Source organism: Protopterus annectens, chromosome 8.part0 (assembly GCF_019279795.1).
Source record: "Protopterus annectens isolate FY-2018-M chromosome 8.part0, PAN1.0, whole genome shotgun sequence".
In the NCBI taxonomy this organism is placed as follows: domain Eukaryota; kingdom Metazoa; phylum Chordata; order Ceratodontiformes; family Protopteridae; genus Protopterus; species Protopterus annectens.
In genome coordinates, this window is record NC_056741.1 from 486,137,495 (window position 1) to 486,157,608 (window position 20,114).

The 20,114-nt window shown below is 41.3% G+C and overlaps 1 protein-coding gene across 1 annotated transcript in view; it reads left to right on the forward strand.

Moving 5' to 3' along the window:
* The window catches only part of LOC122808896 (potassium voltage-gated channel subfamily D member 1-like), a 426,806-nt gene that overhangs the window by 232,212 nt on the left and 174,480 nt on the right, over positions 1-20,114 (forward strand). Inside the window, exon 4 of the mRNA XM_044080011.1 lies at positions 17,014-17,249. Within this exon, the coding sequence (XP_043935946.1) occupies positions 17,014-17,249 (236 nt within the window). The remainder of the gene's footprint in view (positions 1-17,013; positions 17,250-20,114) is intronic.

The following is a 20,114-nucleotide window of genomic DNA, read 5'->3' on the forward strand; positions in this document are numbered from 1 at the left end:
GTAACTTTAATTACTGTCTGTGTTCCACTGGAATGATTTTAGTGTTCCCATAGTTTTTTATGTGAGCTGTATGCAAAGAACATGGCCCATACCGGATCCTTTGGTAACTTTAAGTACTGTCTGTGCTCCACTGGAATGATTTTAGTGTTCCCATAGCATTTTATGTGAGCTGTGTGCAGGGAACATGGCCCATACCTGATCCTTTGGTAACTTTAAGTACTGTCTGTGCTCCACTGGAATGATTTTAGTGTTCCCATAGCATTTTATGTGAGCTGTGTGCAGGGAACATGGCCCATACCTGATCCTTTGGTAACTTTAAGTACTGTCTGTGCTCCACTGGAATGATTTTAGTGTTCCCATAGCATTTTATGTGAGCTGTGTGCAGGGAACATGGCCCATACCTGATCCTTTGGTAACTTTAAGTACTGTCTGTGCTCCACTGGAATGATTTTAGTGTTCCCATAGCATTTTATGTGAGCTGTGTGCAGGGAACATGGCCCATACCTGATGCTTTGGTAACTTTAAGTACTGTCTGTGCTCCACTGGAATGATTTTAGTGTTCCCATAGCATTTTATGTGAGCTGTGTGCAGGTACATGGCCCATACCTGATCCTTTGGTAACTTTAAGTACTGTCTGTGCTCCACTGGAATGATTTTAGTGTTCCCATAGCATTTTATGTGAGCTGTGTGCAGGGAACATGGCCCATACCTGATCCTTTGGTAACTTTAAGTACTGTCTGTGCTCCACTGGAATGATTTTAGTGTTCCCATAGCATTTTATGTGAGCTATGTGCAGAGAACATGGCCCAATACCTGATCCTTTGGTGACTTTAAGTACTGTCTGTGCTCCACTGGAATGATTTTAGTGTTCCCATAGCATTTTATGTGAGCTATGTGCAGGGAACATGGCCCATACCTGATCCTTTGGTAACTTTAACTACTGTCTGTGCTCCAATGGAATGATTTTAGTGTTCCCATATCATTTTATATGAGCTATGTGCAGGGAACATGGCCCATACCTGATCCTTTGGTAACTTTAAGTACTGTCTCTGCTCCACTGGAATTATTTTAGTGTTCCCATAGCATTTTATGTGAGCTGTGTGCATGAAGCATGGCCCATACCTGATCTTTGCTAACTTTAAGTACTGTCTGTGCTCCACTGAAATGATTTTATTTTTTCCATAGCATTTTATATGAGCTGTGTACAGGGAATATGGCCCATACCTGATCCTTTGTTATCTTTATGTACTGTCTGTGCTCTACTGGAATGATTTTAGTGTTCCCCTAGTGTTTTATGTGAGCTGTGTGCAGAGAACATGGCACATACCTGATCTTTGGTGACTTTAAGTACTGTCTGTGCTCCACTGAATGATTTTAGTGTTCCCATATCATTTTATGTGAGTTGTGTGCAGGGAACATGGCCCATACCTGATGCTTTGGTAACTTTAAGTACTGTGTCTGCTCCACTGGAATGATTTTATTGTTCACATAGCATTTTATGTGAGCTGTGTGCCAGGAACATGGCCCATACCTGATCCTTTGGTAACTTTAAGTACTGTCTGTGCTCCACTGGAATGATTTTAGTGTTCCCATAGCATTTTATGTGAGCTGTGTGCAGGGAACATGGCCCATACCTGATCCTTTGGTAACTTTAAGTACTGTCTGTGCTCCACTGGAATGATTTTAGTGTTCCCATAGCATTTTATGTGAGCTGTGTGCAGGGAACATGGCCCATACCTGATCCTTTGGTAACTTTAAGTACTGTCTGTGCTCCACTGGAATGATTTTAGTGTTCCCATAGCATTTTATGTGAGCTGTGTGCAGGGAACATGGCCCATACCTGATCCTTTGGTAACTTTAAGTACTGTCTGTGCTCCACTGGAATGATTTTAGTGTTCCCATAGCATTTTATGTGAGCTGTGTGCAGGGAACATGGCCCATACCTGATCCTTTGGTAACTTTAAGTACTGTCTGTGCTCCACTGGAATGATTTTAGTGTTCCCATAGCATTTTATGTGAGCTGTGTGCAGGGAACATGGCCCATACCTGATCCTTTGGTAACTTTAAGTACTGTCTGTGCTCCACTGGAATGATTTTAGTGTTCCCATAGCATTTTATGTGAGCTGTGTGCAGGGAACATGGCCCATACCTGATCCTTTGGTAACTTTAAGTACTGTCTGTGCTCCACTGGAATGATTTTAGTGTTCCCATAGTGTTTTATGTGAGCTGTGTGCAGGGAACATGGCCCATACCTGATCCTTTGGTAACTTTAAGTACTGTCTGTGCTCCACTGGAATGATTTTAGTGTTCCCATAGCATTTTATGTGAGCTGTGTGCAGGGAACATGGCCCATACCTGATCCTTTGGTAACTTTAAGTACTGTCTGTGCTCCACTGGAATGATTTTAGTGTTCCCATAGCATTTTATGTGAGCTGTGTGCAGGGAACATGGCCCATACCTGATCCTTTGGTAACTTTAAGTACTGTCTGTGCTCCACTGGAATGATTTTAGTGTTCCCATAGCATTTTATGTGAGCTGTGCACAGGAACATGGCCCGTACCTGATCCTTTGGTAACTTTAAGTACTGTCTGTGCTCCACTGGAATGATTTTAGTGTTCCCATAGCATTTTATGTGAGCTGTGTGCAGGAAACATGGCCCATACCTGATCCTTTGGTAATGTTAAGTACTGTCTGTGCTCCACTGGAATGATTTTAGTGTTCCCATAGCATTTTATGTGAGCTGTGTGCAGGGAACATGGCCATACCTGATCCTTTGGTAACTTTAAGTACTGTCTGTGCTCCACTGGAATGATTTTAGTGTTCCCATAGCATTTTATGTGAGCTGTGTGCAGGGAACATGGCCCATACCTGATCCTTTGGTAACTTTAAGTACTGTCTGTGCTCCACTGGAATGATTTTAGTGTTCCCATAGCATTTTATGTGAGCTGTGTGCAGGGAACATGGCCCATACCTGATCCTTTGGTAACTTTAAGTACTGTCTGTGCTCCACTGGAATGATTTTAGTGTTCCCATAGCATTTTATGTGAGCTGTGTGCAGGGAACATGGCCCATACCTGATCCTTTGGTAACTTTAAGTACTGTCTGTGCTCCACTGGAATGATTTTAGTGTTCCCATAGCATTTTATGTGAGCTGTGTGCAGGGAACATGGCCCATACCTGATCCTTTGGTAACTTTAAGTACTGTCTGTGCTCCACTGGAATGATTTTAGTGTTCCCATAGCATTTTATGTGAGCTGTGTGCAGGGAACATGGCCCATACCTGATCCTTTGGTAACTTTAAGTACTGTCTGTGCTCCACTGGAATGATTTTAGTGTTCCCATAGCATTTTATGTGAGCTGTGTGCAGGGAACATGGCCCATACCTGATCCTTTGGTAACTTTAAGTACTGTCTGTGCTCCACTGGAATGATTTTAGTGTTCCCATAGCATTTTATGTGAGCTGTGTGCAGGGAACATGGCCCATACCTGATCCTTTGGTAACTTTAAGTACTGTCTGTGCTCCACTGGAATGATTTTAGTGTTCCCATAGCATTTTATGTGAGCTGTGTGCAGGGAACATGGCCCATACCTGATCCTTTGGTAACTTTAAGTACTGTCTGTGCTCCACTGGAATGATTTTAGTGTTCCCATAGCATTTTATGTGAGCTGTGTGCAGGGAACATGGCCCATACCTGATCCTTTGGTAACTTTAAGTACTGTCTGTGCTCCACTGGAATGATTTTAGTGTTCCCATAGCATTTTATGTGAGCTGTGTGCAGGAACATGGCCCATACCTGATCCTTTGGTAACTTTAAGTACTGTCTGTGCTCCACTGGAATGATTTTAGTGTTCCCATAGCATTTTATGTGAGCTGTGTGCAGGGAACATGGCCCATACCTGATCCTTTGGTAACTTTAAGTACTGTCTGTGCTCCACTGGAATGATTTTAGTGTTCCCATAGCATTTTATGTGAGCTGTGTGCAGGGAACATGGCCCATACCTGATCCTTTGGTGACTTTAAGTACTGTCTGTGCTCCACTGGAATGATTTTAGTGTTCCCATAGCATTTTATGTGAGCTGTGTGCAGGGAACATGGCCCATACCTGATCCTTTGGTAACTTTAAGTACTGTCTGTGCTCCACTGGAATGATTTTAGTGTTCCCATAGCATTTTATGTGAGCTGTGTGCAGGGAACATGGCCCATACCTGATCCTTTGGTAACTTTAAGTACTGTCTTTGCTCCACTAAATGATTTTAGTGTCCGCATAGCGTTTTATGTGAGCTGTGTGCAAGTATACCTGATCCTTTAGTAACTTTAAGTACTGTCTCTGCTCCACTGGAATGATTTTAGTGTTCCCATAGCATTTTATGTGAGCTGTGTGCAGGGAACATGGCCCATACCTGATCCTTTGGTAACTTTAAGTACTGTCTGTGCTCCACTGGAATGATTTTAGTGTTCCCATAGCATTTTATGTGAGCTGTGTGCAGGGAACATGGCCCATACCTGATGCTTTGGTAACTTTAAGTACTGTCTGTGCTCCACTGGAATGATTTTAGTGTTCCCATAGCATTTTATGTGAGCTGTGTGCAGGGAACATGGCCCATACCTGATCCTTTGGTAACTTTAAGTACTGTCTGTGCTCCACTGGAATGATTTTAGTGTTCCCATAGCATTTTATGTGAGCTGTGTGCAGGAACATGGCCCATACCTGATCCTTTGGTAACTTTAAGTACTGTCTGTGCTCCACTGGAATGATTTTAGTGTTCCCATAGCATTTTATGTGAGCTGTGTGCAGGGAACATGGCCCATACCTGATCCTTTGGTAACTTTAAGTACTGTCTGTGCTCCACTGGAATGATTTTAGTGTTCCCATAGCATTTTATGTGAGCTGTGTGCAGGAACATGGCCCATACCTGATCCTTTGGTAACTTTAAGTACTGTCTGTGCTCCACTGGAATGATTTTAGTGTTCCCATAGCATTTTATGTGAGCTGTGTGCAGGAACATGGGCCCATACCTGATCCTTTGGTAACTTTAAGTACTGTCTGTGCTCCACTGGAATGATTTTAGTGTTCCCATAGCATTTTATGTGAGCTGTGTGCAGGGAACATGGCCCATACCTGATCCTTTGGTAACTTTAAGTACTGTCTGTGCTCCACTGGAATGATTTTAGTGTTCCCATAGCATTTTATGTGAGCTGTGTGCAGGAACATGGCCCATACCTGATCCTTTGGTAACTTTAAGTACTGTCTGTGCTCCACTGGAATGATTTTAGTGTTCCCATAGCATTTTATGTGAGCTGTGTGCAGGGAACATGGCCCATACCTGATCCTTTGGTGACTTTAAGTACTGTCTGTGCTCCACTGGAATGATTTTAGTGTTCCCATAGCATTTTATGTGAGCTGTGTGCAGGGAACATGGCCCATACCTGATCCTTTGGTAACTTTAAGTACTGTCTGTGCTCCACTGGAATGATTTTAGTGTTCCCATAGCATTTTATGTGAGCTGTGTGCAGGGAACATGGCCCATACCTGATCCTTTGGTAACTTTAAGTACTGTCTGTGCTCCACTGGAATGATTTTAGTGTTCCCATAGCATTTTATGTGAGCTGTGTGCAGGGAACATGGCCCATACCTGATCCTTTGGTAACTTTAAGTACTGTCTGTGCTCCACTGGAATGATTTTATTGTTCCCATAGCATTTTATGTGAGCTGTGTGCAGGGAACATGGCCCATACCTGATCATTTGGTGATGTTAATACTGTCTGTGCTCCAGTGGAATGATTTTAGTGTTCCCATAGCGTTTTATGTGAGCTGTGTGTCAGGAATGTGGCCCATACCTGATCCTTTGGTGACTTTTAAAGTACTGTCTGTGCTTCACTGAAATAGTTTTAATATTCCCATAGTGTTTTATGTGAGCTGTGTGCAGAGATCATGGCCCATACCTGATCCTTTGGTAACTTTAAGTACTGTCTGTGCTCCACTGGAATGATTTTATTGTTCCCTTTGCATTTTATGTGAGCTGTGTGCAGGAAACATGGCCCATACCTGATCCTTTGGTGACGTTAAGTACTGTCTATGCTCCAGTGGAATGATTTTGGTGTTCCCATAACATTTTATGTGAGCTGTGTGCAGGGAACATGGCCCATACCTGATCCTTTGGTGACTTTAAGTACTGTCTGTGCTCCACTGGCATGATTTTAGTGTTCCCATAGCATTTATTGTGAGCTATGTGCAGAGAACATGGCCCAATACCTGATTATTTGGTGACTTTAAGTACTGTCTGTGCTCCACTGGAATGATTTTAGTGTTCCCATAGCATTTTATGTGAGCTGTGTGCAGGGAACATGGCCCATACCTGATCCTTTGGTAACTTTAAGTACTGTCTGTGCTCCACTGGAATGATTTTAGTGTTCCCATAGCATTTTATGTGAGCTGTGTGCAGGGAACATGGCCCATACCTGATCCTTTGGTAACTTTAAGTACTGTCTGTGCTCCACTGGAATGATTTTAGTGTTCCCATAGCATTTTATGTGAGCTGTGTGCAGGGAACATGGCCCATACCTGATCCTTTGGTAACTTTAAGTACTGTCTGTGCTCCACTGGAATGATTTTAGTGTTCCCATAGCATTTTATGTGAGCTGTGTGCAGGGAACATGGCCCATACCTGATCCTTTGGTAACTTTAAGTACTGTCTGTGCTCCACTGGAATGAATTTAGTGTTCCCATAGCATTTTATGTGAGCTGTGTGCATGGAACATGGCCCATACCTGATGCTTTGGTAACTTTAAGTACTGTCTGTGCTCCACTGGAATGAATTTAGTGTTCCCATAGCATTTTATGTGAGCCGTGTGCATGGAACATGGCTCAAACCTGATGCTTTGGTAACTTTAAGTACTGTCTGTGCTCCACTAGAATGAATTTAGTGTTCCCATAGCATTTTATGTGAGCCGTGTGCATGGAACATGGCTCAAACCTGATGCTTTGGTAACTTTAAGTACTGTCTGTGCTCCACTGAATGATTTTAGTGTCCCCATAGCGTTTTATGTGAGCTGTGTGCAGGTAACATGCCCATACCTGATCCCTTAGTAAGTTTAAGTACTGTCTCTGCTCCACTGGAATGATTTTAGTGTTTCCATAGCATTTTATGTGAGGTGTGTGCAAGGAACATGGCCCATACCTGATCCTTTGGTATCTTTAAGTACTGTCTGTGCTCCACTTTAATGATTTTAGTGTTCCCATAGCATTTTATGTGAGCTGTGTGCAGGGAACATGGCCCATACCTGATCATTTGGTGACTTCAAGTACTGCCTGTGCTCCACTGGAAGGATTTTAGTGTTCCCATAGCATTTTATGTGAGCTGTGTGGAGAGAACATGGCCCATACCTGATCCTTTGGTGACTTCAAGTACTGCCTGTGCTCCACTGGAAGGATTTTAGTGTTCCCATAACATTTTATGTGAGCTGTGTGCAGGTAACATGGCCCATACCGGATCATTTGGTAACTTTAAGTGCTGTCTGTGTACTCCACTGGAATGATTTTAGTGTTCCCATAGAGTTTTATGTGAGCTGTGTGCCGGGAAAATGGCCCATACCTGAATCTTTGATATCTTTAAGTACTGTCTGTGTTCCACTGGAATGATTTTAGTGTTCCCATAGTGTTTTATGTGAGCTGTGTGCAGGGACCATGGCTCATACCTGATCCTTTTGTGATGTTAAGTACTGTCTGTGCTCCAGTGGAATGATTTTATTGTTCCCATAGCGTTTTATGTGAGCTGTGTGCAGGGAACATGGCCCATACCTGATCATTTGGTGACGTTAATACTGTCTGTGCTCCAGTGGAATGATTTTAGTGTTCCCATAGCGTTTTATGTGAGCTGTGTGTCGGGAATGTGGCCCATACCTGATCCTTTGGTGACTTTAAGTACTGTCTGTGCTCCACTGGAATGATTTTAGTGTTCCCATAGCATTTTATGTGAGCTGTGTGCAGGGAACATGGCCCATACCTGATCCTTTGGTGACTTTAAGTACTGTCTGTGCTCCACTGGAATGATTTTAGTGTTCCCATAGCATTTTATGTGAGCTGTGTGCAGGGAACATGGCCCATACCTGATCCTTTGGTAACTTTAAGTACTGTCTGTGCTCCACTGGAATGATTTTAGTGTTCCCATAGCATTTTATGTGAGCTGTGTGCAGGGAACATGGCCCATACCTGATCCTTTGGTGACTTTAAGTACTGTCTGTGCTCCACTGGAATGATTTTAGTGTTCCCATAGCATTTTATGTGAGCTGTGTGCAGGGATCATGGCCCATACCTGATCCTTTGGTTACTTTAAGTACTGTCTGTGCTCCACTGGAATGATTTTAGTGTTCCCATAGCATTTTATGTGAGCTGTGTGCAGGGAACATGGCCCAATACCTGATTATTTGGTGACTTTAAGGACTGTGTCTGTGCTCCACTGGAATGATTTTAGTGTTCCCATAGCGTTTTATGTGAGCTGTGTGCAGGGAACATGAATCATACCTGATCCGTTGGTAACTTTATGTACTGTCTGTGCTCCACTGGAATGATTTTATTGTTCCCATAGCATTTTATGTGAGCTGTGTGGAAGGAACATGGCCCATACCTGATCCTTTGCTGACTTTAAGTACTGTCTGTGCTCCAGTGGAATGATTTTAGTGTTCCCATAGCATTTTATGTGAGCTGTGTGCAGGGAACATGGCCCATACCTGATCCTTTGGTAACTTTAAGTACTGTGTCTGTGCTCCACTGGAATGATTTTAGTGTTCCCATAGCATTTTATGTGAGCTGTGTGCAAGGAACATGGCCCATACCTGATCCTTTGGTAACTTTAAGTACTGTCTGTGCTCCACTGGAATGATTTTAGTGTTCCCATAGCATTTTATGTGAGCTGTGTGCATGGAACATGGCCCAAACCTGATGCTTTGGTAACTTTAAGTACTGTCTGTGCTCCACTGGAATGATTTTAGTGTTCCCATAGCATTTTATGTGAGCTGTGTGCAGGAACATGGCCCATACCTGATCCTTTGGTAACTTTAAGTACTGTCTGTGCTCCACTGGAATGATTTTAGTGTTCCCATAGCATTTTATGTGAGCTGTGTGCAGGGAACATGGCCCATACCTGATCCTTTGGTGACTTTAAGTACTGTCTGTGCTCCACTGGAATGATTTTAGTGTTCCCATAGCATTTTATGTGAGCTGTGTGCAGGGAACATGGCCCATACCTGATCCTTTGGTAACTTTAAGTACTGTCTGTGCTCCACTGGAATGATTTTAGTGTTCCCATAGCATTTTATGTGAGCTGTGTGCAGGTAACATGGCCCATACCTGGTTCTTTTGTAACTTTAGGCAGTGTCTGTGCTTCACTGTAATGATTTTAATATTCCCATAGCATTTTATGTAAGCTGTAATCAGGGAGCATGACCCATACCTGATCCTTTGGTAACTTTAAGTACTGTCTGTGCTCCACTGGAATGATTTTAGTGTTCCCATAGCATTTTATGTGAGCTGTGTGCAAGGAACATGGCCCATACCTGATCTTTTGGTAAATTTAAGTACTGTGTCTATGCTATACTGGAATGATTTAGTTTTCCAGTAGCATTTTATGTGAGCTGTGTGCAGGGAACATGGCCTATTCCTGATCTTTTGGTAACATTACGTACTGTATGTGCTCCACTGGAATGATTTTAGTTTTCCCATAGCATTTTATGTGAGCTGTGTGCAGGGAACATGGCCCATACCTGATCCTTTGGTTACTTTAAGTACTGTGTCTGCTCCAGTGGAATCATTTTAGTGCTCCCATAGCATTTTAAGTGAGCTGTGTGCAGGGAACATGGCCCATACCTGATCCTTTGGTAACTTTAAGTACTGTTTGTGCTCCACTGGAATGATTTTAGTGTTCCCATAGCATTTTATGTGAGCTGTGTGCAGGGAACATGGCCCATACCTGATCCTTTGGTAACTTTAAATACTGTCTGTGCTCCACTGAAATGATTTTAGTGTGGCCATAGCATTTTGTTTGAGCTGTGTGCAGGAAGCATGACCCCTACCTGACCTTTTGGTGACTTTAAGTACTGTCTGTGCTCCACTGGAATGATGTTAGTGTTCCCATAGCGTTTTATGTGAGCTGTGTGCAGGGAACATGGCCCATACCTGATCTTTGGTGACTTTAAGTACTGTCTGTGCTCCACTGGAATGATTTTAGTGTTCCCTTAGCATTTCATGTGAGCTCTGTGCAGGGAGTATGGCCCATACTTGATCTTTTGTTAACTTTTAGTACTGTCTGTGCTCCACTGGAATGATTTTAGCACTCCCATAGCATTTTATGTAAGAGGTGTGCAGGGAACATGGCCCATACCTTATCCTTTGGTAACTTTAAGTACTGTCTGTGCTCCAATGGAATGATTTTAGTGTTCCCATAGCATTTTATGTGAGCTGTGTGCAGGGAACATGGCCCATACCTGATCCTTTGGTAACTTTAAGTACTGTCTGTGCTCCACTGGAATGATTTTAGTGTTCCCATAGCATTTTATGTGAGCTGTGTGCAGGCAACATGGCCCATACCTGATTCTTTGGTAACTTTATGCAGTGTCTGTGCTCCACTGGAATGATTTTAGTTTTCCCATAGCATTTTATGTGAGCTGTGTGCAGGGAACATGGCCCATACCTGATCCTTTGGTAACTTTAAGTACTGTGTCTGTGCTCCACTGGAATGATTTTAGTGTTCCCATAGCATTTTATGTGAGCTGTGTGCATGGAACATGGCCCATACCTGATCCTTTGGTAACTTTAAGTACTGTCTGTGCTCCACTGGAATGATTTTAGTGTTCCCATAGCATTTTATGTGAGCTGTGTGCTGGGAACATGGCCCATACCTGATCTTTTGGTAACTTTAAGTACTGTGTCTGTGCTCCACTGGAATGATTTTAGTCTTCCCATAGTGTTTTATGTGAGCTGTGTGCATGGAACATGGCCCATACCTGATCCTTTGGTAACTTTAAGTACTGTCTGTGCTCCACTGGAATGATTTTAGTGTTCACATAGCATTTTATGTGAGCTGTGTGCAAGGAACATGGCCCATACCTGATCCTTTCATGACTTTAAGTACTGTCTTTGCTCCACTGAATGATTTTAGTGTCCCCATAGCGTTTTATGTGAGCTGTGTGCAGGGAACATGGCCCATACCTGATCCTTTGGTAACTTTAAGTACTGTCTGTGCTCCACTGGAATGATTTTAGTGTTCCCATAACATTTTATGTGAGCTTTGTTCAAGGAACATGGCCCATACCTGATCCTTTGGTATCTTTAAGTACTGTCTGTGCTCCACTGGAATGTTTTTAGTGTTCCCATAGCGTTTTATGTGAGCTGTGTGCAGGAACATGGCCCATACCTGATCCTTTGGTAACTTTAAGTACTGTCTATGCTCCACTGGAATGATTTTAGTGTTCCCATAGCATTTTTTGTGATCTGTGTGCAGGGAACATGGCCCATACCTGATCCTTTGGTAACTTTAAGTACTGTCTATGCTCCACTGGAATGATTTTAGTGTTCCCATAGCATTTTATGTGAGCTGTGTGCATGGAACATGGCCTTTACCTGATCATTTGGTGACTTTAAATAGTGTCTGTGCTCCACTGGAATGATTTCAGTGTTCCCATAGCGTTTTATGTGAGCTGTGTGCAGGGAACATGGCCCATACCTGATCCTTTAGTGACTTCAAGCACTGCCTGTGCTCCACTGGAATGATTTTAGTGTTCCCATAATATTTTTTGTGAGCTGTGTGCAGGGAACATGGCCCATATCTGATCCTTTGGTGACTTTATGTACTGTGCCTGCTCCACTGGAATGATTTTAGTGTTCCCGTAGCATTTAATGTGAGCTGTGTGCAGGGAACATGGCCTATACCTGATCCTTTGGTAAATTTAAGTAGTGTGTCTGCTCCACTGGAATGATTTTAGTGTACATAGTATCTTCCTTATTTATTTATTTTACATTTGTTAACAGGGATAGTCCATCTGCGTGTGAGCTCATTTTCAGTGGAGGCCCAGGGAGAAAAGCTCCAGAAATAGAATTTACATAGGCTTTAATATAAAAGGAACAAATAGCATTGATGTGAAAAGAGAAATACAAAGGTACAGATGGTATCTTAGTACATATTGATAAATAAACATCATAAAAATTTGTTTATGGAGTCATGAGTTTTTTCTTTTTACATAGAAGGTATTTAAGAGAAAAAAATTAACTTTTTAAATAGGGTAGTATAAATACAGAAAGAGGAGAAAGGATTTAGAGGAAGGCGATACATAATGAATGAAAGTATAGATTCGCAAGTTAGATAAGAAGACATATAGGGGGATATTAGTTAGGGTTGATATAGGAGCAAATACATTTGCTATATAGATAAATTTTTAGGTGTTTCTTAAATTGAATCCCCAGTCTTGTTTCTGTTTTTGGAGATTTACATGAGGGTTTTGTGTATAGCCAAACATGATGCTATGCAGGTAGGTTGATGCACGGCCAAAACCATTCAAATGTATACCACAAGGCCAGCAGTATGAGATCCAGAAGTCACAAAATAAAAATAAAAATACTAGTTCTGTTGCATATAACTGGCTGAAAACAGCCCTTTATTGGTAAGACAGACCGGTTTCGGCAACCAATGCCTTCTTCAGTGTATTCTACAGCTGGTGGAGGTCCGTATTCTCATGTAAGGAATGCATTTATTGTACTATTTATAAATAATACAATAAATGCATTCCTTACATGAGAATACGGAACGTGGTACACATCTAGTATGGCCATCCCTGCTAGAATACGACCGGGCAGCTGTCTGTAAGGATCGCCACCAGCTGTAGAATTACTGCACATAGTGTACAGCTGCAGTGGCTATGCTATTCAGCCGTATTGCTCTATGGTAAATTGCTGCTGCAGCCAATTGGTTTCGGCGATGTAGCTCGCAGGGAAATGTCTTGCGAGCTACACGCCGGAACCCCCATGCATATATGCTGCAACTTCATGATAGCGGTAGTCCTGACCCTATATTACTACATCTGTAAGATCTAATGAACATGATGCCTAGCAACATTTTAAATACCAAAATGGAACAATGGCATCAAAAAGCAAATGGATTATGCAAAGAGAAAGCTGTGAAGGTATTACCTTCCTTCTGAGTCACTGAGGCCAGTATTGTTCTGAGAAAAATAAGTGCGTTGATGAAACAAAAGTAATGAAATGCTATTAAAACATTTTGGAACTACTCTGAAGGACTTCTTTGCCAAATGTTGCAGTGGGTTTGGAACTCTGAGGCTTGAAAGATGCTGGAATTGCAGTGTGAACTCTACACAATTTTAGAAAGGATTTTTGGTACATTTGCTGACTTGTCTTTGGATTAAGAAGGTGGACGCATGGGGTCAAACTGAAACAGTGAAAGAAATAACGGGGCAACTTGTTCAAAAATCGGAATCTAGGGGAATGGAGCGCAGGAACACAGTGGAGAAAAGGTGAGGACAGCATCTTTGATGAATCAGGGTTCAGGTAGTGCAAAGGGACTAGGCTGGGTTGTGGGGATAGTACATTTTGTATGTGGAGAGAGAAGGTAAATGGCAAAGGCAAAGTAATGGGGCCAAAGCAGGGTCTCTAAGAAAAACAAAGTTACAGAAAGGAGTTATTAAATTGACTACATCCCTGGATGATGGATGTTGCTTACTGGGAAACTAAGAAGGTGAAAGTCAGTTCTGAGCAATACACTAGAAATGAGATCAGTAGTAGAGGAAGGACAAAGGAAGAGTATGATAATCATGTAGTGAAGTCAGACATGGAGAAAAATGGTGCCCAAGAGAACTGGAAGAAGGGGACTGGGAAAGGCAGGGATCATGGGGTCATAGGACGTTACTAGGCTAATGGCTCTAGGGCCCTTACAAGCCTAGCCAAGTTCTGCCCTTATTTCCATGATCAGCACGTATTGCCCTTGTCCAAGAGAGATGCAGGTGGAATGTCTGGGGAATTTACAGTTACCCATCCAATCATCCAGATTACACTTTAAGAGGACCAAAGAGGTGGTCTGCTTAACATGAATTGGGAGTCTGTTCCACAGGTGCGGTATCCTCTGGGAGACAAATCTGTCCCTCCAGCAGGTTCTGTTAATGTCACATACCAGGTTAAGGTCTTTAGAACGAGTAACCAGTGAGCCATTGGACTTAAAGATATGCAGCATTTCCAATAAAGCAAAGTCATAGATTGCCTTATACGCAAGGCAGAGATCGTTTCTGAGTAGGCTGTATGAAAAGGAGTAAAAGTGACAGCGATTTCAACAGATCCACATAGGACAGATGCTGAAGACCTTGAATTCTCTTTGTGAGGAACTTTTGTGGTCTATACAATTGCTGCAGGTGCCAGGAAGGTACATACCAAAAGGGGCGTTGCACTCAATTATTGGCCTGATGAGGAAAGACTACAGGGAGGTTATAACTTCTTTTTTCAGGGGACAATTCCCTTACTTATGAGATGAACAATATAGAATGCCCTTCTTACCACTGTGGAGACATGGTGATCAAAGGGAAGGTTGCTGTCAACCTGTGTGCCCAGGTCTCTAACCACTGAGTGCATACTTAGGGTGTTTCTATTGATGTAGTAGTTAGCCAGAACATCGCTCTTACTGAAAGGGATGATAATACATTTTTTTGCATTGAGTTTAAGACTGTGACTTTGGCACCAATAATTTGTTGGCATAAGACCCTCTTGTAAGATGTTGACATTGTTTGGAAATTCTATGACCACTCCCAGTTTGCAGTCATCAGCAAAATTTGTCAGCCACAGACCTTTAGTTTTTGCTTGTACTTCAGAGAAATAGATTCTTTACAGTAGAAGTCCCAGGACTGATCCCTGTGGGACACCACTGGTTACAGGTCTGCTGCTGAAGGTGGAGTCCCCTATTTTGACTGTATGGGTTATATTGGTGAGCCAGTTAATGACCCACCTAATGATATAAGGTTTGATACCTAGCTGGGTGAGTTTACAATAATGCCTGGGTGGGGAATAGTGTCAAAAGCATTGACCAAATTCAGGTAGGCTGCATGCACAGTTCCTCATCCAGAGTTCTGGTGACTGTCTCAAAAAAGTCCACCAGGTTTGACAGGCATGATCTCCCTTTGACAAATTCAAACTGAGTAGGGTCAAGTGTTTGGAGATTACCTATATCTTTGTTGATAAGGTCCATGATGATTCACTTCATGGCCTTGCAGATAAGGCTAGTCAGGCTAATATGCCTATAGTTCCCTGGGTCAGCGGAAGCACCGTCTTTGTGCAAAGGGATAACTGTGGCTATTTTCCATTCAGCTGGGATAAAGCCAGTGCTTAGACTATGATTGAAAAGAGTACCCAATGGTGTTGCTAATTCTTGTTTGATAATTTCCCTGTGGTACATTTAGTTGGGGATATATGTCCAAAGTAGCATTCAGCTGCAGAGAAATATGTCTACTGCATATTCCCTGTGGACAAAGATAAGCATACACTGCCATGCTCACAGTTTTAATAACCAAGTGCATGGGGGCAGAATAAGTAATGTGTGTTGCGATCAGTGTACTGTACATGTTTATGTAACTACAATATGTAGAAATGTACTACAGCATGGGGGAAATCCTGGATGCTACTTTAGTCATATTTATGCTGCAGTATGCACTTTAAGTAATGTTCCCTAGACACTGTGAAGGGAGTAGTCGTCCACACATGCCATGAAGGGGGTAGTGGTCCACATGCACAAATTGTAAAGGCACTACCCATTGTGCACTGCATTTTTCTTGCCACTGACATGCCCGCCATCCAGTCTACTGCTGATGCCTGCCATATCGCCTGCTGTATCATATTGCCTTCTGGGCTGTGGGCATTATTTTCCCCCGTGCATTTGGTTATTGAAGTTGTGGGCAGGGCACAGCATTCTCCTCTTTGCCCACAGGGACTTTGCAACACCCATGTTTCTCTGAAGCAGAATATCACTTCAGCCATATGCCCCCAACCAAATGGATCACAGGGAACTGTCTCGTAACCTAGGCACCTAAACCCACTTGTTTTCTGTGGAAAATCAGCAACAAGCATATGCTCTGGAATGTGAAGTGCAGGAAATTATCACAATGGGGTGGAACAAAAACAGGAAACTTAAGTGGAAGAAAAAGTTTTAGAACTGCAAGACTGTCAGGATCTGTACTGGTAATATCTGTCACTTCAAGTGTCACAAACGGGTTCCGGCATGTAGCTCGCAAGACATTTCCCTGCGAGCTACATCGCCGAAACCAATTGGCTGCAGCAGCAATTTGCCATAGAGCAATATGGCTGAATAGCATAGCCGCTGCAGCTGTACACTATGCACAGGAATTCTACAGCTGGTGGAGGTCCGTATTCTCATGTAAGGAATGCATTTATTGTATTATTTATAAATAATACAATAAATGCATTCCTTACATGAGAATACAGAATGTGGTACACATCTAGTACAGCCGTCCCTGCTAGAATACGACCGGGCAGCTGTCTATAAGGATCACGACCAGCTGTAGAATTACTGTGCATAGTGTACAGCTGCAGCGGCTATGCTATTCAGCAGTATTGCTCTACGGCAAATTGCTGCTGCAGCCAATTGGTTTCGGTGATGTAGCTCGAAGGGAAATGTCTTGTGAGCTACACACCGGAACCCATGCATGGCTTTTGTTCCTCACATCCCCTTGTTCTGATTGATGACTGTCAAGAAAATACTTGTGTGTGTGCCTTAAGAGAACTAAATGCCTTATCACTGTCATCCTTTGACAGATGCATTTGTCTGAAAGGTTTAAAAGAATGACTGTTAATGCAGTTTTAGGTCTGGCACCTTTAGGCAGTTCAATAAAATTAAACTTTTGCTGTCCAACAGACAGAAACATTTAACATGCCCACCAGTTACTATGACCCTTCTGGTAATCTCTAAATAATACTTTATTGCTGCTGTTTTTTTTTTTTTTTTATTGTTTAGTGCCATGAGTTTACTGATGAGCAAACATTCAGTGAGATGTGTATGGCTGAGTCAATGGGCTACAGGACAAGTCGCAGTACCTCCATTTCTTCACACCAGGGGATCAGCACCTCATGTTGCCCAAGGAGAGTCAAGAGACGAGCCATCCGATTAGCCAACTCCACTGTGTCTGTTAGCCGTGGCAGCATGCAAGAACTGGACACCTTACAGATACAGAAAAGTTCCATTGCACAGAGGTATGATAGCACTGATAATATTACATACTTAATTAAATGGCCTTAAAAATGTTTTGATGGCTCACACATGCATTTTTAAATCTATGGTTTAGAAATACCAAGTTTCCTATTTCTGTACTGCATTCTAGTTAAAGTCTTCTTTTCTTCAGCAACAAAATGTGTTTATTTCGGTAGGACACATTCACATATTATTGCCGGTTTGCTTATTTGGATGTATATCTGTATGTAGGAAGCATAACCTTGTACAATGACAAACCCTGGCAGATTAAATGCTGAACAGGTATCAGCAAGCAATACAGTACCACAAATGTCTTTCAGGAAGTGTGTGCAAGGTGTGATTACACTGAGCCCAAGAAAAATATGAGCAACTGGTAACCACTGACAGGTGTCAGAAAATAATTTATTACAAAAAAGGGCAATTACGGCTTTTTATGTAGATGTATGTATATATAAAGCACATGCACATACCCATAAAAAATTTTCCTCTGTGGGGTAAGAATTTGTGGGTGCCTGTTTTATGGTAGAAATCTGGGCTTGTATATTTTCCTTCCACATAAGCAGTTTTGTTGTTTAATATCAGGAGACAGAATAATAAGAGTTAAATTTTCTTTATTTTATTTTGTCTGATAGATATATTGAATGCACAAGAGTATAAACCTACACTTTACAGGAAGGAATGCTACCATATAACATTGGGAATTTCCAGTGCGATATTTTCAGTGTGATAGGTCCAGTTTTCAGATTCAAGTCAAATGCTTTTTTATCCAGAAGTATGATTTTAGACTGGTAAATAAACAAATTCTACTCTAGACATTACAGACTTGTGACATGTTCATACAGTAAGATCATGCAAAATAGTTTAACATTTTAGATTCAAGAAAAAACTCCACAATTTTGAATCTATATTCAATAACAGCTTAAAAACTGAGTTCAAGGACTCACTACACCACAAAACTACCATCAGGATGGAATCTTTCCAAAGTTCATTATTCATACCCTGCCTCCCAGAAGGGCTAATGGAATTTCTCTTCTATGTAACAGATATTTGGGGAATACAAACTGGGATTCATTCAAAAATCCTATCTAGTACAAATAAGGGGCTACCAGAGTATGTTCTGGAACTCATTGTAGATGAGGCCAAATTACTAAGATTTAAAATGATTGAATGAACAAGTAATTATTTTGTAGGAGGATAGCTTGTGTAGAAGGATACTAACTTTGCAGACCTGAGATCCCTAGTAAATTTGTGTCATTTTCTTTTTTCTGAAAATTGGTATACTCGACAATGAAGCTTTCTCTATCTATAGTTATTTGAACAGAAAGAAATAAAATAAATACAAATCTGTGCAGGTTACTCCCTTTAAATAAGAATGTCTTTAAGTAAAATATAGAATTCTCTCGTTCAATCTTATGCAAAATATGATATTCAGAGATTAGAGATTTCAAATGAGATAGCCAAAGGTGGTTCAAGGAGTCTGATTTTATCCCATTTTCAACGTTTAAATAAAGTATATATGTTTTTGGCTGTAGAGGACTGAGAGGAGACTTGATCCTCATGTACATAGTATTGACTGATGACCATTATTAAATGATTATGTTTAAAGTTGACACATTGAGAGGGTATAGTTTAAGGGGGGCTATTCTCAGGTTGCTGCAGAGATGCAGATTTTGAACTGAAGTAAAGTAGTTGATGCACTAAGCATAAAGTGATTATGCTGAGTAATATTAAGGATTATTGTAAAATTGCAGTTCCTCTAGCTTTATTTATAAAAATACTCAAGGAATACATAGAAGATTGCAAACATTCATTTTAAGGAAATTTGCAGATTTTTGTAAACATTATCTTCATTCCATGAAATACAGGTATGCTTGTCGAGGGAAGCTAATAACAGTAGATTAAAATAGGTTGCAGTCAGTTGCTCGATATGAAATTGGTGATATCAGTCACTCAGCCATAACTGCATCAGGTGGTATTTGCTCGTATGCTGTTGTTCACTTCATGTAGGAGTAATGTGTTTATGCACAAACTGTTTTGACCTGTAAGTTCTCCAAGCTTACAGCACCATGGAGAAAGTGTAAAAGAGTTTTTTTATTCCAGTTTTAGTGATAATTTTTTTTCCAAAATACAGTGACCTTGGAGTAAGAATAATTGAGTAAAACAGGGTATGGGAAGTGAAATTCCTAAACTCAGTAGATGCTTCATTGGAATTTTTTTTTGTGATGCATTTGCTCGACTGCACTATAATACAAAAACATGTAATGCAAGAGTGTGTATTCTTTCTTAAAATTGTGCTTTCCAGTTGTGTATGTAAGCAAGTACTCTCAAGGATTTATTACAGATATGAGGCTGTAAGATGCTAACAAACTTTATCCTGTACATTTGGGATGAAGTACCTTAATCTCCACAAGCATACTTCATGAAATTGAGTAAATCATGTCACCGGACTGTACTTCTGGGTCACCTGTAAAAATAAGTCATTGTTTTTGTGCTCTTATCTGATCAACAAATTAAAAAAGCTGATAATATTTGTATGCATTGATTTAATTTTGCCAGTGCAGTTAAATAACCTTAGACATTTTTAGAAACAACCTCAATATTTTCTTGCAGCTGTTTACTCAGTGCATGTCACAAATATAAAATTCTGATGTTACAGGCACTGGAAAATTATTCCTATATCCTCATAAATTACTGCCCCTCTTTCCAGTGTAATCACTAGTTATAAAAAATGTTGTACTGCATAGGGGTATTAGTGTCTGTGCCAAACATTTTGCCATCTGATACTTCGTTCTGTTGCTTACTACATACGTTATAAACAGTTTTCTGCATTTCATGTGGAATAAGTCCCTGCCTATTTAATGATGTCA